Source organism: Herpailurus yagouaroundi, unplaced genomic scaffold (assembly GCF_014898765.1).
Source record: "Herpailurus yagouaroundi ecotype Mexico unplaced genomic scaffold, PumYag 77, whole genome shotgun sequence".
NCBI classification, from domain to species: Eukaryota; Metazoa; Chordata; class Mammalia; order Carnivora; family Felidae; genus Herpailurus; species Herpailurus yagouaroundi.
In genome coordinates this window covers 72,239,743-72,262,180 of record NW_024412388.1, presented here as the reverse complement: position 1 = coordinate 72,262,180, position 22,438 = coordinate 72,239,743, and the positions used below count along the sequence as shown (strand labels likewise).

Genomic DNA, 22,438 nt, shown 5'->3' with positions numbered 1-22,438 from the left:
GGAAAACATCCCCACACACCCAACTGTATACATCTCCTAGGTCCACACTGGTGACAATAGAAAGGAAGGAAAGACTGAGGATTTGTCATATGCCCATGCATATCTGATAACTTCATATTTTCTATCGAGGCACCATGCTTTTAAGACCTATCACTATAAGTACACATACACATTTTATGTTTTATTTTAAAATTTTAAGATACAGTTTTTACCTTATAGATGCATTATTAAGAAAGTCAATCAAAGGCTTGGATTGTCCGAATATCTCTTTTTCCTCCTCTGAAAATTCTCTTGGATAATATTGTGTACTGGCATTTTTGGGATATGTCCTAATACATTAAAAGATGATAGAATACCAAAAATTAGATCAAAGAAAAGTAAATATAGGTTGTGACATGTCAAAGGTTTCTTTCTGTGACAATAATAAGATACTATTTTATATTTAAATTCTATATATTGAATTTTTTCTTTATCCTAGACAGTTGATATTGACTGCCTTTTTGAAATACTTTGAATATTTATGTATTTGTTTCCAACATAATCAAGAAATGTTTATTTTTTAAAATCTTTATTGAGATATTTTTAACTTATAGAAAAGTTGTAAGAAGGATCTAAGGAAGTCCCAAACACTCTTCACCCAGATTCATCAGTTAACAATTTGCCACATTTGTTTATCATTCTCTCCCTATTTGGTTCATTAGATCAGTGTTTCTTAACCAGTACAGCCCTACCCCACCCCACCCCATGGGAACATTTGGTCACATCCAGAAACATTTTTGGTTGTCACAACTGGGATGTGCTACCTGCATATAGTGGGTAGAATCCAGAGATGCTGTTTAATACCCTACAATGCACAAGACAGCCTCCCACAAAAGAGATTTATCCAGCCCAAAATGTCAGTGGAGTTTGAGACTCAGAAATTCTGCTCTAAATATACAAAACTAGAAACAATTTGCATTCCAGCAATGATGGTGACATGATCTTCCTCCAGTCTGCCCTCAGCGCTCATCTCCACCCTTGAACATATCATGCTGTTGCATTTGGGCACTGGCAGTCTCACCCACTAGAATGGGTGAGCTCCTTGATCTTTTGGTATGGGGTTATAGAAAGGTCGGATGGTATAGTCATTGAGAGCGTGCACTCTGGTGATAGGCTGACCGGTTTTGAAGCTTGGGTTTATCACTTACAAGCTTTGTGACCCTGAGCTAATTATTTAACCTCTCTATGTCTGTTTATTCATCTCTACATGAAACTTTTAAAGTACGTAGCACATAGAAGCATTGTAAATTGAATGTGTTAATACATGCAAAGTTTTTAAAATAGTGCCTAGCACATTTTAAGTGTCAAAAAAAACATTAGGTTATATTTAATCTGTGTTGAACAAATGTCAGTGAAACATCTCTGTGAGAGGCAAATATATTAAGTGAAGAGTAATCAAACAAGGAGTAAAGAGAGTTTTGCTTATGTTGAATAAATCATTTTTTCCCCTCCTAGTTAGCTCAGTATCAGTAGCAGAAGGCAGAGTGATAGAAAGAAAGAATGTTGGTATTGGAGTCAGAGAGACTTGGGTTCATATCTTAGCTTCACCTTTTTTAATTTGTTTATTTATTTGTTTTGAGAGAGAGAGTGTGTGTGTGTGAGAGAGAGAGAGAGAAAGGGAAAGAGAGACATAGCACAAGCAGGGGAAGGGCAGAGAGAGGAGAGAGAATCCCAAGCAGGTTCCAGCATTCAGCGCAGAGCCCCATTTGGGGCTCAATCCCACTGGGATCATGACCTGAACTGAAATCAAGAGTTGGACACTAAGCAGATTGAGCCACCCAGGTGACCCTTAGCTTCACCTTTTCATTTCTAGCACATATTAGTATCTTCTGGATAGGATTAAGTAAGAAATTTTATGGCACCTGTTGATCTCAGCAAAGAGGCACCCTAAGAGTCGCTCTTACTTTTAACATGTGATTTGCTTTGTTATTTCTCAGCAGATCTGTTTGTGATTGCTTCAGATTTAAATTATGTCCCAAACACTGAACTTCATTTCTCACCTCACTTTGCCTCGGCTTCTTTATTTGTAAAATGGGGATAGTGCCTACTTTAGAGGGCAGCTGTGAGAACTCAGTTGCTGTATGCCAAGTGCTTAGAAGAATACCCAGAACACTGTGAACATTTGCTTTCACTGTCATTCCTCTTTGAACCTCACCATTGACCTTTCTTTACTTCTATCACAATCCTTTATCTCATCCTCTCCACCCCAAACTAGCTACCCTTCCTCATTTCCTGATCTTCCTAAGGAGAACAAGCATTCTCCCAGCCACCTAAATTGAACATTTTGATTCTTTTTTTTTTTTTCATCTTATTGGTCAAGACCTTCCCTTACTTCTCATTTATTTACTCCATCTGTATCACTATAGCTGTCTGCTTGTATCGGTCTACATTCAGTGAGCGCCTGCTAAGTCTCAAGTCCTATGATGGGGTTCCTGTTGTTAGAAGTTCACTGTCCTTTTCTGAGTCTGCCTCCTGAGTCTACCTCGGCTGACTCATTCTTGTCACTTTTCTGTTCCCTGGCAGAAACAGAAGTCTCTGGCTGGCTTGGCTTAGTGTATCCCCACTCTCCTTCCTGTCTCGCCCCCACATCTTGGTATTTATGAATCTCTGGTGTCCTAATTCTCTGCCCAGACTTGACTACTGATCCTGTCTTTATTTTTACCTCCTTTAATTCTGACCTGTCTCTTCACCTGACTGCCTTGTTTCTGGCCCATTTCTTATTCAGACCCCTGGGATCTATGTATATGTGCCCTGATTTTACCAGTGCATTTTTATGGCTTCTGACTTGGTTTATATAAATTTGAAAAGTGTGTTTTTTAGTTCACTCTACACTCCTGATTCCTGATTCTCCTGGTCATATATTTCATATAGGATTTCAGCATATTTCACGGCTCTCCTCTTAACACTGAACTCGTCAGGCATCTGTTCTGTACATTCTTCTTTAACTTGATCCATCTCTTCCCCCTTCTTCCATTCCCTGTTTCCCTCCATCTGATAAATGGGTTTTGGGAAATGTCCTAGGAGTTGAGGATGTGGAAATAAATAAATCATACAAAGTTCCTGTCTCATGGAGCTTGAATTTTAAGGCAGGGGCAGGAGGGAAGGTGAGAGAAGAATGACAATGACAAACACATATCAAGTGGTGATAATAACATGAAGAGAAGTAGAGTTAGGGGTAGATAGTAATGGCGGTGGTTGCTTTTATAGATGGCCCCCAACTTATGCTTCCTTCCACGTGTGATTTTTATTTCCTATAGGATGGTGTGAAAGCAATATGCATTCAGTAGAAACTGTACTTTGAATTTTGAATTTGACATTTTCCTGGGCTAGTGATATGCTGTATGATCCTCTCTCGTGATGCTGGGCAGTGGCAGTGAGCCTCAGCCCCCGGTCAGCCACAGGGTCATGAGGGTAAGCAACCCATACACTGACAGCCATTGTGTACCCACACAGTCATCCTGGTTTTCACTTTCAGTATTTAATAAATTACGTGAGACAGTCTACACTTTATTATAAAATAGGTTGGTGTCAATGATTTTACCCAAATGTAGCCTAATGTAAGTGTTCTGAGCACATTTAAAGTAGGCAAAGCTATGACGTTTGGTAGGTTAGATGTGTTAAATGAATTTTCAACTTAGGATATTTTCAACTTACCATGGGTTTGTTGGGACATAACCTCATCATCTGTCATGGAAGATCTGTATACAGGAATTTCAGAGAATGCCTCATTCAAGCAGAAATCTGGATGAAGGAGGGAATGAGCCCTAAGGATGTCTGGGAAAAGAGTAGCCTGGAAGCTATGAGTATGCTTGGTGAATTGAAGGAAGAAGGAAGCCACTGTGGCTGGAATAGATGAGGGAAAACAGGCAGAGAGAATCTAGACCATGTGCAGCCTTGTAGGTTCCTGTAGGATGGGAAGCCATTGAAGGGTTTTGATCAGTGACGTTATCTTACATTTTAAGAGGATTACTCTGGCTCTCTATGGAGAATAGAATGCAGAAGGGAAAGAGTGGATAGAAGTAAGCCAGTTAGGAGGCATTACAATAACCTAGGCAAGTGGTGAAGATGGCATGGTCCAAGGTGATAGCAGTGGATATATTTTGAAGATAGACCCAAGAAAATCCAAAGTTTTGGGTCTGAGTAATTACAAGAATATCATTGTCATTTACTGGGATGAGGGAAATTCAGTGAATCTCAGTTTTGGAGTTAAAAGGAAAACATTTGTTGTTGGGCATGTTAAGCTCAAGAGACATATTAGAAATTCAAGTAAGTAGATAAGTAAATGAGTTCAGGTAAGAAATTGAGGCTGAAGGCATAGATCTGGGAGTCATCAGCAATAACAGACAATAGATTAGTATCATAGGACTCTATAAATTCACCCAGGGATTAAGTATAGTTAGAGAAAAAAAAAAAAAAACATCAAAAGGAGTAAGCCTTCGGGTCCCATAATATTTACAGGCTGGGAGGAAGGGATCCAGTAAAAGAGACTGGGAAGGAGCTGCCAATAAGTTAGAATGGGTACAATGAGTGTCATCCATAACACTTACTGGAAAGCTGTGCTTTATTTATTTTTTTTTATTTATATATGAAATTTATTGTCAAATTCGTTTCCATACAACACCCAGTGCTCATCCCAAAAGGTGCCCTCCTCAATACCCATCACCCACCCTCTCTTCCCTCCCACCCCCCATCAACCCTCAGTTTGTTCTCAGTTTTTAAGAGTCTCTTATGCTTTGGCTCTCTCCCACTCTAACCTCTTTTTTTTTTTTTTTTCCTTCCCCTCCCCCATGGGTTCCTGTTAAGTTTCTCAGGATCCACATAAGAGTGAAACCATATGGTATCTGTCTTTCTCTGTATGGCTTATTTCACTTAGCATCACACTCTCCAGTTCCATCCACGTTGCTACAAAAGGCCATAGTTCATTTTTTCTCATTGCCACGTAGTATTACATAGTGTATATAAACCACAATTTCTTTATCCATTCATCAGTTGATGGACATTTAGGCTCTTTCCATAATTTGGCTATTGTTGAGAGTGCTGCTATGAACATTGGGGTACAAGTGCCCCTATGCATCAGTACTCCTGTGTCCCTTGGATAAATTCCTAGCAGTGCTATTGCTGGGTCATAGGGTAGGTCTATTTTTAATTTTCTGAGGAACCTCCACACTGCTTGGAAAGCTGTGCTTTAAGGAGAAATGGTCAACCACGTTAAGTAGTGCTGAGAAGTGGAGAAAAAGAAGGTCTGAACATTGGATTAGGCAATCAGACCACTGGAAGTCTTTGGTGACCTTGTGAAGACTGGCATGGGCTCAAAACAAAATGGCTGAAGAGAGAGTGGAACTAGAGAATACGGAGAAGGGAGAGTTTTGTTATAAAGAAAAGCAAACACCTTGGAATAGCTAGAGACGTCAAAAAAGTTGGGTTTTGTTTGTTTTAATGATGGGAGTTATGGCATTTTGTATTTACACATGTCTCCTTTCCACCCTTTCTTCCGTGCCTACTGCCACCATCTTAATTTAGACACTGGCCACATTTTGCCTGTTTAACTACAATGGTCTCCTACTTGGCCAATGTTCTCAACTCCAGGCTTTTTTTCCCTCTGCTCTCATCTTATGCTTGACTCATCTTATTTAAATAGCCCTATCATCCTGCCTCTCCCTTGCTTCAGAACTTTCCAAAGTTCCTTACTGTCTGCCACAGGGAATCCACTTCTCTGTCTGCCTCTGCTACTCACTCTACTCTCCCCAGGCTGGTGTCCTTGTTGTCCCATGCAGACTCTGGTCTTCCCACCCCCTTGAACTGTTCAAGTCTTTTTAAAAATTTGGGCTGTTTTTCCTTTCCCCATATCTCTAAACCATATTCAGCATCTGTGGCTTATCTTCCATAAATCTAAAATTATTTTAAAATAAACAGTATTTTTTAAATCCTAAAAAAAAAAAAATGCATGGTTTAGCTAAGTATATTTTCAGACTTATACAACCTTCAAAGACTAACTCAAGTCCCCAAAGCATTCTTTCAGCAATCCATTTCACATCAGTTCACTCACTGGATTAATTTTAGTGAAGCATTTAATGTGTGAAATGATATGGGTAGTCTCAAAGTGCTCTGGATCCAAGGCAGGCAGACAGGGAAGCAGAGGAGTACAATGTGTGTCATCAGCGCTACAGTAAAGATCCCTCTAAACTCTAGCGGGGACCCAGAGGAGGGAGAGATCAACTCTACCAGATGTTTCCAGGAAATCACAGAGGAAGGGGCACCGAAGTGGACCTTGAAGGGTAGAGAGGTGTTCTCCAGGTTCGCCATTTTATACAGAGGAGCAGCATGGGAAAAGGCAGGGAGATATGGAAGAGCAGATATTCTGGGAGCTGGAAGCAGCTCACGGAGGCAGAGCATAAAGAGCTTGTTTCAGAACAGGTGACAAGGCTGGAGTGGCAGGCAATGCCTTGTAATGGAGGAAGGAGGACCTAATGCCATCCTAAGGGCCCTGGATGTGGTGGGGTGCTAAAGAAGAGATTTAGGCAGTGACATAACACAATCTGATTTGATATGTAAGAATGACCACGTAGGTGGTGGAATAGAGCAGTGAGGAGGCAAAGGCGAAAGACAACCAGGGCCCCTTCTCTGGTTGTCTGGTTGTTGATTATTAACAACATTAGTTATTTTCCCACTCCATAGTGGTTACAGTCTTATATACTTGTATCTCATTTTCCTATTGAGATTTTAAAAGGTGTTGATGAGTAGATCTTCCTGAATTGAGTCGCTCTGTGAAGACCTAGGTCATCACTGTCAAGCCATTTCTATTTATGATAAAGTCTTTCAAAAATAATCACAGATGTTGCTAGATTTTACTGTACTTGCCTTTGAAAATATACAACCCCATCACATACTTACCATCTTGTTTGAGTACTTGTGTCCTTGACTTTGGGGACGACTTGCATGCCAACATCTTTCTCAAGTTGCTTAACGATAAAATTTTTATCTGGGTAGGCTGTACATTCAATATAGGCATCTTTTACGCTGGAAGCATTTTGGTCCCTGAACTTAACTGGCGCACCAAATTCACTTCGTTTTCGAGAAATCATATATGTAATCTGCAACACGTGTAAACAGTAAAAGGAACATAATCAAGTCCCTGGAAACATGGATGTGGGGTAGACAATACTGGTGCTCTGCTCAGATCCTCTAAAATCTCTCCCTCTACTTCCTGTTTACCTCTCCACTTCTGTGTTTTCCATTTCCAGGGCCACCACCTACTGTTCTTCTGCAGAGCACTGCTCTGGGGCTACTGGGACCACGTTGGTACAAAGGTACAAAGAATAGTGACTGCCAGTTTACATCTTGACCACTGTTGGACTGGCAGGAGACATATGGAAGCCCATCTCCTTTACTTGTGTTTGGGACAATTCAGGTGTAATTTACACCCAGAGTTCCCTGAGGGGTTCAAGCTAAAGCCTTTCCTCTACTGGACTTTTGCCTGAGATAGCATCCTTTGTAGGACTTCTGCTATGTCCGTGTCCTGCTGCTTTTCCTATTCTTCTATGGAACTTTCATAATAAATCACCCACACGCAAATGTTCTTTTCAGGGGCTGCTCTGGCTATGCGTAGGGCTGCCATAACCAAGTGCCACGGTCTGGGTGGCTTAAAACAACAGGAATTTATTTTAACTATTTTCATAGGTGTGGAGGCTGGAAGTCTGAGATCAAGGTGTTGAGGGGTTGGCTCCTCTTAAGGGCTCTGAGGGAGAATCTGTTCCTTGCCTCTCTCCTAGCTTCTGAAGATGGCCAGAAATCCTTGCTGTTCTCTGGTTTGTGGATATATCACTCCGGTTTCTGCTCCCTTCTTCATGTGGTGTTCTCCCTGTGTCTCTGTGTCTTTGCATAGCCATCTTTTTAATAAAGACTCCAGCCATATTGGATTAGCATCCCCCGGTTCCTAAATAGGGTCATATTCTGAGGTAGTGGACATTAGGACTTCAGCATATCTGTTTTGGGGACTACAATTCAACCCATAATACCCACATATCCAAAACAATAACCATTCTTCTATCAAAGGAAAAGCTACATCTGTGCTGGCACACATAGCAAACCTTACAGATCCCTCAGGAATAAGTGTTGTTGAGCATTACAGAGAGGTAATGCACTGAAGATCATATCAGCCCTCTGACCTGCTTTGCAGATTCCTTAACCGATTCTTCATCAATTTCTTTTTCACTGCCCAAAGAAACCCATGGTTTAGAGATAGGTGGTTTATGAATATGTAAATCTTCAGAAGTATGCTCTTTATATTCTTCCTGTTCTTCTGGTACTTCTGGGTGCTAGAGTAAAATAAATAGCACTCTAAAATACATGACCCAAAGTAGATTATAGCTGCATGCACCTATTCTGCAATAAACTTTACACTTGTATAAATTCATTAAGCACTTACTTATTTTCTTTTGTATTTGTTCATGTTTTTCAATTAGGAGAAGAAAATTAAACAAAAGGGAAAAAGCCCATTTAATCTTCACAACAGCCCTGGAAATAGATCCTGTTGGTGCCACCACTTTGTGGACTAGTGGTTCAGTAACTTACCCAAAGTCATGGAGATGGCAAGAGGAGAGCCAGAAATACGGGTCAAAGAGTAGCCAAGAGCAATATTACTCCAGATTCATTGTTTCTACTCTCATTGGGTCAATGAAGGGCACATAAGTGGAGTACATGTTACTCTGAGATATTTGATTTAGTTCATCTGACATTTACTGCTTACCTACTCCAGGTACCTACTCTAGGCCCCAGGGAAAGAGAGCAGAACAAGAATAATCATAACCATGTATAGATCTCCCCCAGAGGTATTTCTTTCTTCTGACAATCAACAAAATGCAAGGACTGGGGGTTTGCTTACATTTAAATAGTTTTCTTTGCCTTCTTCTGTTCCAATAAGATAAAAGTTAAGTCCATATCTGAAGTCTTTGTCATAAACAACCAGAAGCTCATCTCCAGGATATTCCTACAGGAATATAATCAAAAGGGAAGGTCAGTTTTCATTCAGGTTATTCATACACAAAACTGTTATTTTTCTAATCACTCATGAAAGATAGCCAGAGTGCTAATCTATGGCTCATAATCCCAGATTGCACACTTATTTTATATAAGTTAACAAAGCTCTTAAAACTAAGTGGTTCTAGGGAAATTTACCATGCAATTTTATTTCTAATGGGAAAAAAAAAAAAGCATTCCTTGTATTTGGTATTGATACTCTGTATGTTTGGAGACATATCAGGACTAAGATTATGAATAAAAAATTAAAGCAACACCTGGGTGGCTTAGCTGGTTAAGCATCTAATTCTTGATTTCAGTTCAGGTCATGATCTCATGATTTGTGGGATTGAGCCCCGCTTTGGGCTCCATGCTGAGTGTGAGGCTGCTTAAGATTTTCTCTCCCTCTCCCTCTGCCCCTCCCCTGCTTGTGCTCTCTTTCTCTCTCAAATTAAAAAAAAAAAAATTAAGGGGCGCCTGGGTGGCTCAGTCGGTTAAGCGGCCGACTTCGGCTCAGGTCATGATCTTGCAATTTGTGAGTTTGAGCCCCGCGTCGGGCTCTGTGCTGACAGCTCAGAGCCTGGAGCCTGCTTCGGATTCTGTGTCTCCCTCTCTCTGACCCTCCCCCGTTCATACTCTGTCTCTCTCTGTCTCAAAAATAAATAAACATTAAAAAAATTATTAAAAAAATTAAATCTGTATGGGAAAATAAGGGTAGATTCCTATTCTAGTTGAAATTGGGAAGGGTGAATTTTTCTGGGTGTAAATTAATAATCAGTCACTGATAGGTGTTTGCTTTTCACCGATCATTGAGCAGGATCCCAAAGGAGGTATGGACAACCTAGCATTTGCTCAAAGTAATGGAGGTGGGGAATACCAGATTTGAACTCAACAAGCTCTCTAACTTTTATTATTATGTATCAGAAGCCTCTTGGGTGGGACTGAAAAATAAAGAGAGATGTTGTACTTACCTGGATAACTTTTTTGACTGGGTAGAAATCAGACACTGCAGCTCTGTTTTTAAAGTCTGCTAAAATATCTTCTTTTTTGATAAGTTTATAAGGTTTTTCATCTGTGACATCTTCATCTATTCGGCAGTTAAATATTTCCTGGGTCTGGGTAGTTAACACTAAAGGATAAATTTCTGGATGACCTGGGGAAGGAAAAGTAGACTTGGGACATTAAATATTACCACTTAAGATATTAAGAGGCAACATGCAATTGTTTGCTTTAAATAATTGTCTTGGCCAAAATTTTGAAAGGCTTTTTTTTAATGTTTATTTATTTATTCTGACAGGGGGCAGAGGGGCAGAGAGAAAGGGAGAGAGAAAATCTGACAGTGCAGAGCCTGACGTGGGACTTGATCCCACAAAATTCGAGATCATGACCTGAGCTTAAATCAAGAGTTGGATGCTCAACTGACTGAACCACCCAGGTACCCCTCATTGTTCTTCTTTTTTTTTTTTTTTTAAGTAAGTATATCCATTACAGAAAATGTAAAGTAAATAAATAAATGAAAAGAAGAAACTAACAATTACCCGGAATTACTACCTCTCAAGTGAGAACGTCTGTTAAGAGTTTGCTCTTTTTCCCCTCTCTCAATCCGTCTTCTCATTGTCTTATCCTTCTTATCACCATCAGCTTCCACAGTCCCAGTCTCAGCTCTGCATCTACCCCCAAAACTCCTTCCCCCAACCCCACCTTCCCAGGGTCCCAGAGCCCACTCCCTTCTTCTCCAGATCCTACACACTTGGATGTCTTGACATCTTTTCTCCTACTGCTCAACAGATGTGCCAACAAGGGGAGAAATGCATGTGGCCTCTAAACTGGAGTTTGGGGCTTACTTTCCCATAGAAATATTTATGGCCCTGCCCAAAAGAAATACTTACCCCCCATCCTAGTGGCTCTATGATACAATTATCCAGGTAATTTAGGAGGGTTTTAATGACTGTGTGCATAACATTGATGATATGTGGAAATATATTCCAAATAGCAATCAGTTGATACAATAAACATTTGGAATACAAGTTGTTCACAAATTAGGAACAAACTGCCCTTTTTATCTCCCTGAGAGTTGGAAATGGGGGAAGCTGGGATCCAAAGTAAGGTCCCTGCACTCTTAGTACGATGCTATACTTTCTCTATTATGTGTGAACACAGAGCACTGGAGAGGGTCCTGCTCCTTCCTCCACACCGTCAGGGAGGTAACAGAGATTATATTCCATAGGATGCAGTGAGCAGCATTTATTTCCCTAGAAGCCTGATAGAGCAGGAGCCAAAGACAGACTTCAGCTCTATGTAACTCACTCCTCAGAGTCTTACTGTGTGTACAGGGAAGAGCCCTAACAACACAGACCATAGCTGATACATCAATTGCCCTACATATTGAAACACAGGTAATTTAAATAGCACCATTTATTGATTTTTTTACATTTTGGTTGCTGTTTACTTTTTAAAAAGCAGTTTTATTGAGATATAATTGGCAAACAATAAACTGTATATGTTTAAAGTCTACAATTTGATAAATATATGCATATACCCATGAAACTACCACCACAATCGAGCTAAATATACCCATAATCCCTAAAAGTTTCTTCCTGTCCCTCCCTCTGTACCCCTCCCCCTTACCCCTAGGCAACCACTGATTTGTTTTCTATTACTATAGCTGAGTTTGCTTTTTATGGAATATTATAAATATAATTACACAGTATGTATTGTTTTGTTTTGTTTTATACAGAGTGCAAGTAGGGAAGAGGGGCAGAGGGAGAGAGAGAGAGAGAGAGAGAGAGAGAGAGAGAGAGAGAAGAGCGAGAAAATCTTAAGCAGGCTCCACACTGAGCATGGAGCCCCATGTGGAGCTTGATCCCACTACCCTGGGATCATGAGCTGAGCCGAAACCAAGAGTTGGACGTGGGGTGCCTGGGTGGTTCAGATGGTTAAGTGTCTGACTTAGGCTCAGGTCATGATCTCATGGTTTGTGGGTTCCAGCCCCACATCGGGCTCTGTGCTGAGAGCTCAGAGCCTGGATCCTGCTTCAGATTCCGTGTCTCCCTCTCTCTCTGCCCCTCCCCTGCTCACACTCTGTGTGTGTGTCTCTGTCTCTCTCAAAAATAAACATTAAAAAAAAAAAAAAGAGTTGGATGCTTAACTGACTGAGCTACCCAGGCATCCCTACATAGTGTGTAATTTTGTTTATCTTCTTTTATTCAGCATAATTATTTTGAGTTTCATTCATGTTGGTGCATTTAGAAATGGTTCATTCCTTTACATTTCTGACTGGCGTGCCATAAAAGAAAAGATCAACTAGGCAAAGATTTCTTAAGATTTATGGCTTTGGATGTTGTATCTAGGATATCTTTGCCTAATCTGAGGTCACAAAGATTTTCTCCTATATTTTCTTCTAGAAGTTTTATAATACCTGGTTTTATAGTAAGGTCTATGATCCATTTTGAGTTAATTTTTGTATATGGTATGAGGTACAGATTAAAGATCTTTTTTTTTTGAAGTGTAGATATATAGGTGTTCCAGCATCATTTGTTGAAAAGACTATCCTTTCTCCACTGAATTGCCTTTGCACTTTTTTTTGAAAATCTGTTGACCGTATATATGTCAGCCTACTTTGGGAGTCTTCATTCTCATTCATCGATCTATTTCTTTATCTTTATGGCATCTTTTAAAAATAGCAGCAACAGTTAACATGAACCTTCTTTGCAACATCCCCATAAAAGGAAGTGTGTGGGTACCACCTAATTTAAGTTCTGTAACCATCTCCAAAGTATTGCTACCTTGTTTTTCAGATGAGAAAGCAGAGGCTCAGAGAGGGGAAGTCATTTGTGACCACCCAGTTATTAAGTGGAAGAATGATGAATTGAGACAGGTCTGATTCCAAAACCTGTACTATTAATCACTAGTGGTAAACAGAATAGAGCCGCCCCACTGCCCCACCCCCTAAAGATGTCCATGTCCTAATCCCCGAAACCTGTGAATATGTTACCTTATATGACAAAAGGGACTTCCAGATGTGATTAAGTTAAGGAACTTGAGATGAGGAGACCACTGGGCCCCCGAGAGGGACCCAAGGTAACCACAAGGGTCCTTATAAGAAGAAGGCAGGGGGACCAAAGTCAAGGAAGGAGATGTGACAAAGAGGCAGAGGTCAAAGAGATAGAAAGATTAGGAAATGCTATCCTGCTGGTTTTGAAAATAGTGGAAAGTGGCAACAGTCGATGAATGCAGGGGGCTTTTAGCTGAAAAAGGCAAGGAAGTGGATCCTCCCCTCAAAGCCTCCAGAAGGAACCAATCCTGTTAATACGTTTCCTTTAACCCAGTGACAGTAATGTCAGACTCCTGGTTTCCAAAACTGTAAGATAATAAGCCATTTAAATATTCAGTGTTTTAAGTCAATACATTTGTGGTAGTTTATTATAGCAGCTACAGACAATTAATACACCACTGATACTCTAACCTGTATTAAAAAGCATGACTTAGGGGCGCCTGGGTGGCGCAGTCGGTTAAGCGTCCGACTTCAGCCAGGTCACGATCTCGCGGTCCGTGAGTTCGAGCCCCGCGTCAGGCTCTGGGCTGATGGCTCGGAGCCTGGAGCCTGTTTCCGATTCTGTGTCTCCCTCTCTCTCTGCCCCTCCCCCGTTCATGCTCTGTCTCTCTCTGTTCCAAAAATAAATAAACGTTGAAAAAAAAATTTTAAACAAAAAAAAAGCATGACTTATAATTTGGGGTAAATTATTTAACTTCTGGGAATCACAGCATCTCTGTCTCTGTAATGGCCATAAACAATGCCTACTTCACAGAGATAAACGGATGAGAGGGGTGTGCCTGGCACAGAGCTGTTGTTCTGTAAATGTTAGCTCCATGTAAAAACTACATTTATTCTCCAGGAACCTCTAGACATTGCCCTGTAGACCCTTAGACAACAGTTTTTTAGTCTGTCTGTTGATCCTTGCTTCTTAGAAGGAAAGGGAATCCTAATTCCTTGAGGCATGAGCCACAAGCGCTGAGTGACAGTTGACAATGTCAGGACCCCACAGCAAGGAATTCAGAGGGATCCTTATGTTTCCCTGAGGAAGATCTGGGGGAAGAAGAGAGATGTTCTAGCATAAGGTAAATCAAAACCTACCCTCAGGTCTCACTGCTGTGTACTGAGGTGGGTTTTTTTTTTTTTCTCCTTAAATAAATCCATTTTTTCTCCTTAAATAATCTATTTTTTAGTCCATTTACTTTCTGCTGAAACCCTGTCATACCCCATTCTCATGTTTGTGGACTTTCTTACCAGTTAATGCATGTAGTCAAGAAATATTTACTGGGCAACTACTATGTGAAAAGCACGGTGTTGGTAGTAGGGTTGGACTATCTAGAGGAAGAGACAGAAATTAGGCAGATATACTCGGAAATACTTAAGTACAGATTGTGACAAGTGCCATTTAGGAGAAAACAGGGTGAAAGTAGAACCTAGAATGAAGAGAATGGGAGTGGTGGTGGTCTATTTAGATGAGAAGAATAGAGAAAGCCACTTATTGATTCAACAAATCAGCAAATATTTGTCGAATGGTTATTATGTGTCAAGATCTGCTGAGCAAGAGCGTTTCTGTTCTCCTGGAGTACTTGTGTTCGTGTGTGTGTGTGTATGTGTGTGTGTGTGTGTGTGTGTGTGAGAGAGAGAGAGAGAGAGAGGGAGAGAGAGAGAGAGAGAGAGAGAGAGAGAGAGAGAGAGAGTATACCCCAGGGCCAGCCAGTTGTGTGTGAAAATAGGTTATAAATGCATAAACAAATAAATACAGCCCATCTTCATTATTCACAGATTTTATATTTGCAGATTCACTTGCTAAAACTTATTTGTAACCCCAACATCAACAGTCGCACTGCTTTTTGCCATCATTAGCGGCCATGCTTATAGTGGCAAAAACTTTGAGTTGCCTTATGTGCACGGTCCCAGCCGGGGTCAAACACGGTGATGCTCTGCCATCTTGTGTCAGCTGTCAAACAGTAAACAGATGTCCTTCCCGCTGTGTATTTAGTGCCACATTCTTCCTATTTTTGTGCCTTTTTATTGGCGATTTTTGCCAGTTAAAATATCTCCCAAGCGTAGTGGTAAAGTGCTGTTCAGCATTCCTAAATGCAAGAAGGCTGGGATATGCCTTGTGGAGAAAATACGTATATTAGATAAGCATTGCTCAGGCACGGGCTGTAGTGCTGTTGGCTGTGAGTCCCACGTTAACGAATCAACAATATACATTTAATAAGGTGTCTTTAAACAGAAACACGCATAAAACAAGGTTATGTATTGATTGGCTAATGAAAATGTTGTGACCAGAGGCTGACAGGAACCCCTCTGTATTTACCCTAGGAGCACTAGCTCAGTATTTGCTAATTCAGTATTCGCAGCAACTGTGCAGAACTTCCAAGAAAAACAAGACTCAGCTGTACTTTAATTTCAGCCTTAGGATAAGTGCTAAGAAGGCAATAACATGGTGCTAAGTGAAGGAGAGGACAAGAAAGGCCTCTGGCAGGAGTGGGATTGGAGTCTAGATCTGAATGATGAAAAGGAGAGAGTTGCATAAAGATCTGGCAAAAGATCTATCCAGGTATCAGGAGCAGCAAGAACAAAGGGCCTGAGGCAGGAATAATTTTGGTATGCTCTGTGCTAAGCAAGGCTGGTGGACTGTAGGCAGGCAGGTGTGGTGGTTGGGAGTGGGGAGAGGATGGAGAAATGGTCAGAGAGGAAGGTGGAGCCAGGACCACTATAATGGGTAGAGTAAAGCCATGGGAGAGTTTAAGCAGGAAAGAGACCTGGCCACGTGGTGTGCAGAATGGATTGAAGGAGGCCGAGTGGAGGCAGTAATAGCAGTTAGGGGCTAGGGAAACAATTGGAGTGAGAGATGTGGCGGTCTGGACTAAGGTTGCAGAGGTGGAGATAATTTGAAGTGGATGGGATATACTTTAGAGGCGGAATTGACAGAAGGAGAATGTTTAGATGGGAAAGTGTTAAGGGGGAGAAAGGTGTCAAAGATGACTTCCAAGTGTCTGAGTGGTACATTCATTAATTCAGTAAGTCATTTATTGGGCAGCGTGCCCTGTTCCAGTGCCATTTACTGTCAGCTGACATCCTCTCATCATCTCCCCACCTCCACCCCTCTACCAACCTGGCTCAAGTCTCCACCATCTCTTTCCTAGATTGCTGCAAAAGCTTCCTGACTGCCCTCTGCTTCTGTCCCTGACATTCTCAGCTGAGTAGCCAGGGTGACACTTTAAAAACAAGTCAGGTTAGGGGCGCCTGGTTGGCTCAGTCGGTTAAGTGGCTCAGGTCATGATCTCACAGTTTGTGAGTTCGAGCCCCACATCAGTCTCTGTGCTGACAGCTCAGAGTCTGGAGCCTGCTTCAGATTCTGTGTGTGTTTCTTTCTCTGCTCCTCCCCAGCTTGCACTCTGTCTCTCAGAAAGAAGTAAACATTAAAAAACTTTTTTAAATAAATTAAAAAAAAAAAAAACAAGTCAGATCCCATCACTCCTCTGCTCAAATACCGCCAATAGCTCCTACCCTACTTGACTAAAAGAACCCTCAGAACAGCCTTCAAGGCTTTTAGATCTTCCTTCTCCCTAACCCTCACTGTTTCCTCTCTGTTTCTAAACATGAAGTGCATCACCCAAGTCAAAACTAAGAGGAAAGTTTCAACAACAACAACCAATACAAAAGGTCCTACTGGAATAAGATTATTTAGCCTCTGAAAGAAGGGACGGCATTAATTTGGTTGGCTAAGTTCTAGTTTATTTGCTTAAAAACCAGCCTCTTTACTTGAAATAGTGGAATCTTACCATGAAGTACAGATAAATATTGCCCATGAGCCAGAGTCTTAAAAAATATTATTCTTTTTTTTTTCAACGTTTATTTATTTTTGGGACAGAGAGAGACAGAGCATGAACAGGGGAGGGGCAGAGAGAGAGGGAGACACAGAATCAGAAACAGGCTCCAGGCTCTGCGCCATCAGCCCAGAGCCTGACGCGGGGCTCGAACCCACGGACCGTGAGATCGTGACCTGGCTGAAGTCGGACGCTTAACCGACTGCGCCACCCAGGCGCCCCTTAAAAAATATTATTCTAATAAAAGCAATAGCTTGCAGACTCACAACACTTTAGAGTCTCTTTAGTAACCACACCATATTCGATTTGTAAGGGACTGCTAGGTTCAAGTGTATTTCTGTTTGAAATTCTCTCTTCTCTTACTGTTTATTCTTTCTGTAACATTTTTCATTTTAGATTCTAAATGACATAATTTTAGCCCACGTGTATCTTCAACACGTCAATTTGTATTTTTGTTTGCTTATTGCATTTTAAAATATCATAAAACTAGGAGCATAAATTCTAAATTATACTTCCACTTACCCATGCTCTCCATAGTAACAGGTTCCACTTCTTCCCTGTCTAGAATATAATGAAATGATGTCAAATTTACATTTTTGACACATAAGCATCTTAATTTATCACAATCTTTTACCAAGCCTCAAAGCACAAAACATAAACACAAGTACACAATGAAGTTTTAAACTATTTTATAAATGCTTAAATAGAATTTGAATAATTATCTTTTTTCACAGAATTATGTCTTCATGAAATGCTATGGCATATAATGGATGTTGCAATGAAATGAATTAAAAGAATAAATGTCTATACTCTAAATTCCATATGTGTTTGACTTTATGACAGCGAACATATTTCCTTATTTGATACAGAAAACCACAATCATTTTGGCTGCTAATATATATACAGATATTAAATCCATAAAAAATCCCATTAATGAAAAAACAATCCTACCAGGTAATATCTGTTTGGTTTTGCTCCGTTTTGTGTTTTTGTGGCCACCAGCACTCTTTTGTTTTTGAGATTTTGGAGCCATGGTTCTGACTTAGGCTGTATAAAGAGATAATGTCATTAGTAAATTCTGTTTTACAGTTTCAAATAGTCAGCATTACCATTTAGTAAAACATGAGAAGAATATGTTTTCTAAGCTTTACCTTTAGCTAAATCAACGTGTATCTTCATAGGATGGGTGTTCTGTGACCAAAGGTTGATTGCAACAACAATCTTACTGGTAAGGTCTTGCCATTCCAAGGGAGCCATTCAGCTGAAGCGAATGGAAGTGACCTGCCAGCCCTTCCAGGCTTCAGCCATAGGCCCTGCCATGGAAGCACGATGGGGTTCTCATTCCAGGGAGTTAGTGTCTGCTGCCCTCTCGCTGCTGTTCCCATTCCAGGGAGTTAGTGTCTGCTGCCCTCTGCCCAGCTCCCCACCAGGTGCCTCAGCAACGAAGGCAGGCTCAAAGTCCACGGGCCCACAACATACATACATGTTCATAATTTTTAAAATTTGTATCATTTAAGCAGTACTTTTATCCTAGCATGTGGACCTCTACCCACTGTGTCCTTCTTTGTGCTGTCAGAGAGTGCCTCCAAAGGTTCTCTGTGGAACTGATCATCAGTTTTGGCTGAGGTCATTTGCTATCACATCAAATCCTTGTCATCTCAATGGTCACCCCTGTCTCATCTTGTTAGATGGTTAGGAGTACAATTTCAGGAGCCTAAGCAGCAAGGTTGAAAAATAGACTTTGCCTTTTAGCAGCTGTGTGATCCTTGGCAAACTAAATACCATCTGAGTCTCAGTTTATTCATGTTTGTTTTTTTCAAGTTTATTTATTTTGATAGAGTACGTGCACATGCGAGCTTGGTCAGGGGAGGGGCAGAGAGACAGGGAAGGAGAAAGAATCCCAAGCAGGCTCCTTCTGGTCAGCGCAGAGCCTGATGGAGGGCTCGAACCCATGAACTGCGAGATCACGACCCTAGCTAAGATCAAGAGTCAGACGCTTAAGCAACTGAGCCAACCAGACATCCCTTAGTTTATTCAGGTTTAATGGGGATGATGACAATAAAACCTACCTCATAAGGCAATTGTGAACATATAATGAAATAAAATTGCATTGACCTTGACTCAGTCATGTCAATCAGACTGGCTTGCCTTGTTTTATAAACAAACACAGACTGAAAATTATTTCATAAACCCCAGTCAGAATATCCTGAGTTTCATTTTCTTTCTAGTTCCTTGATTACCAAATCTGGTCCAAAGTGTGGGTTTGTGTTTGTGATATACATTTTTCACTTCAGACCCTTCACATGTATTTTTTCAAAAGGTAATAGTGATAGCTCACGTTTGTTGAGTGCTTACTATGTGCCAGGCACAGTTCTAAGTACTTCACGTGTATTATTTATTTAATTTGAATCACCCTTTTAGGTAAGCATTTTATGAAAAGTGTTCTCTTCATCCTCATTTTATAAGATGACAACAGAGGCCGGGAAACTTGCCTGAAGGGATACACAGAGCGTGAGCGGTAGAGTCAGGGTGAGAGCACCCCCAGTGTGGTCCCAATGCCCCCAATTTTCATCTTTGCACAAGATTATCTCTTGGGTTTCAGTGGTAACTGTTTGCTGTGTTTCATCACAAATGAAATTCTTTAAAATCATTGCCTTTACCTAGAAAGGTGTGATGTTATGATTTAATCAGCATTTTATGATTCTGACAACTTGGGAATTCCTACTTTTTAAACCCAATGAATGGTTCTGATCCAGCTTTTTAGACTGTCAGGTGTCCTCAATCCCACTTCCCAGCCTTACTATAATTTCAAACCTTGGACCTAGTACTTTATTCAGAAAATTCTTTATCAGTGTACCCCTCTCCATATTTTATTCCAGCACCATTTGACTTAGAATACTCAAGCACGCCTGGGTGGCTCAGTTGGTTAAGCATCTGATTGTTGATTTCTGCTCAGGTCATGCTCTCACAGTTTTGTGAGTTCGAGCCCTATATTTGGGCTTTGACTGTCGGGGATTCTCTCTCTCAACCCCTCTCTCTGCCTGCCCCCCATCCCCCATCCCCGGGCTCAAGGTCTCTCACTTTCTCTGCCTCTCTCAAAACTAAATAAGTAAACTTTAAAAATAAGATACTCAAAACTCTCCAGATACCAGCTGGACTCACCCTAAGCACATAGACAACACACATACCATCACCACCACCACCACTATTCATTCCACAAATATTTATCGAGCAATTTAGATGCACCAGATGCTGTCCTAGGTGTTAGGAATACAGCAGTGAACAAAATAGGCAAAACCCTTTCTCTGATAGAGCTTACATTCTAGAGGAAAGAGAGCAAACAAACGAGCAAAATCATCCGCATTTTAGACGGTCATAACTGTTAGAGAAGTCAAGTAGTAAGGGGAGAGGAATTGTAGGAGTAGGGAAGTTGCAATTTTATATTGGACTATCAGGGAAGACATCACTGAAGTGACATGGGAGCGAAGTCCTAAGAAAAGGGGGGGGCGGGGTGAGCCAGAAATGCAGATATCTGGGGACAAAGGGTGTTTCCAGGCAGAGGAAATAGTAAGTGCAAATGTTCTAGGGCAGGAATATGCTTGGCACATTTAGAAAACAGCAGGAAGGCCATAATGGCTGGAACGGAGTGAGTAAGGGAAGACCAGGAGATGAAGCTGGTGAGAGGTGATGAGGTAGGTACACAGTAGTCAGCTTTGCGATGGCCATAAGTCTCAGTAACAAGCAGCCACAAATTTCTTCTTTGGCTCTGTGTTGTGGCTGTGGGTCAGCTGCTGCTTCAAGTCTTATTCTGGGACTCGGGCTGGAGGAGCGGCCCCTGTGTGACAGCCTCTACTTTCACGGCAGAGTAGAAGGCGAGAGAGCTCCCCGAGCTGTGTAATGCCTCCCAAATCTTCCCCGTGGCACTGGCACACTGTCCTCTCTGCTTATATTCCACTGGTCCAAGCAAGTCACGCAGCTAATCCCGATAATGGGGAGGAATGCACACATGATCCTTGTGCAGGGGAGGGAGGTAAGAATTGGCACCAAAATAGTTGTGGACAAGTATGTAACATGCCACAAGGGGTCTGGGTCATGTGTAAGGACTTTGCTTTTACTCTGAAGGGGGGGGGGGCGGGGGGCTATTGGAGGGTTTTGAGCTGAGTTTCTTTACCTGATCTGAGTCACATTTTAACAGCCCTGTGGCTGCTGTGTTGTGAGGACTGCAGCGAAGAAAGAGTTGAAGCAGGGAATCCAATTAAGGAACAGTCAGCAATCCAGGGGAGAAGTGATGGCAGCTTAGATCAGGGAGGTGAGTGTGGAATGCAAAGTGGTTGGGCTCCGCACATATTTTGTAAGTAGAGCCAATGGGATTTGCTGACGACTTGGATATAGAGTGTAAGAGAATAAACAGGACCAAGGATGCCTGCTACAAGTTTGACCCAAAGGATTGAAAGCACGGGACTGCTGTTTATTGAGATGGGGATCCCAGGGGAGGAGTAGATTTGAAAGGGAAAGTCAAAAACTCAATTTAAGGCATGTGAAGTTAGTCTGTAGACTGCGAACTCCATAAGTGGCACAGCGGACATTCTAAAAAAATGCTGGACTAATGATTCCTTGGTGTCCCCTTTCCTTCTGCCATCTTAGCATATGGATTTCCAGTCTGGACAAAAGGCTTTTGCCTGAGATCCGTGGAATCACCTGTATGCATGCTGTTTTAGTTTTCTATTGCTGCTCTAACAAATTATCAGAAACTTGGTGTCTTAACACAAAACTCATTACCTAACAGTTCTGTAGGTCAGAAGTCTGACATGGCTCTCACTGGGCTAAAATCAAGGTGTCACAAGACTGTGTTCCATTCATTCTAGCATCTTATGGGAGAATCTGTTTCCTTGCCTTTTCTGACTCAAGAGGCCATTGGTATTTCTTGGCTTGTGGGCCCTCTTCCTCCATCTTCAAAGCCAGCAACGGCGGGTTAGATCTCTCTCACATAGCATACTCTGACCTTTTCTTCTCCCACTTCCACTTATTTATTTTTTTAGTGTTTATTTATTTTTGAGAGACAGAGACAGAGCATGAGTGGGGGAGGGGCAGAGAGAGAGGGAGACACAGAATCTGAAGCAGGCCCCAAGCTCTGAGCTGTCAGCACAGAGCCCAACTCAGGGCTCGAACTCACAAACCATGAGATCATGACCTGAGCTGAAGTCAGACGTTTAACTGACTGAGTCACCCAGGTGCCCCTCCCACTTCCACTTTTTTAAAAATAAAGTTTATTTATATATTTTGAGGGAGAGAGAGAGAGACACAGAGAGAGCGAGCAGGGGAAGGGCAAAGAGAAAGGGAGAGAGAATCCCAAACAGGCTCCGTGCTATCAATGTGGAGCCCAATGCTATGCTCGAACTCATGAACAGTGAGATAATGACTTGAGCTGAAACCAAGAGTCAGATGCTTAACCTACTGAGCCACCCAGGTGCCCCCCCACTTCTACTTTTTTAAGGACCCTTGTGATTACACT

General features: G+C 41.5%; 1 protein-coding gene across 4 annotated transcripts in view; it reads right to left on the bottom strand.

Moving 5' to 3' along the window:
* Window positions 1-22,438, bottom strand: part of DNAI3 (dynein axonemal intermediate chain 3) — a 97,916-nt gene that overhangs the window by 56,029 nt on the left and 19,449 nt on the right. For all 4 annotated transcript variants that reach the window (XM_040470822.1, XM_040470820.1, XM_040470819.1 and 1 more), the window contains exons 2-8: window positions 17,878-17,973; window positions 17,449-17,487; window positions 10,026-10,207; window positions 8,921-9,025; window positions 8,205-8,354; window positions 6,931-7,130; window positions 213-329 (exon numbers count right to left, since the gene is read on the bottom strand). In XM_040470822.1, the coding sequence (XP_040326756.1) occupies window positions 213-329; window positions 6,931-7,130; window positions 8,205-8,354; window positions 8,921-9,025; window positions 10,026-10,207; window positions 17,449-17,487; window positions 17,878-17,959 (875 nt within the window). In that variant the 5' untranslated portion in view covers window positions 17,960-17,973. The remainder of the gene's footprint in view (window positions 1-212; window positions 330-6,930; window positions 7,131-8,204; window positions 8,355-8,920; window positions 9,026-10,025; window positions 10,208-17,448; window positions 17,488-17,877; window positions 17,974-22,438) is intronic.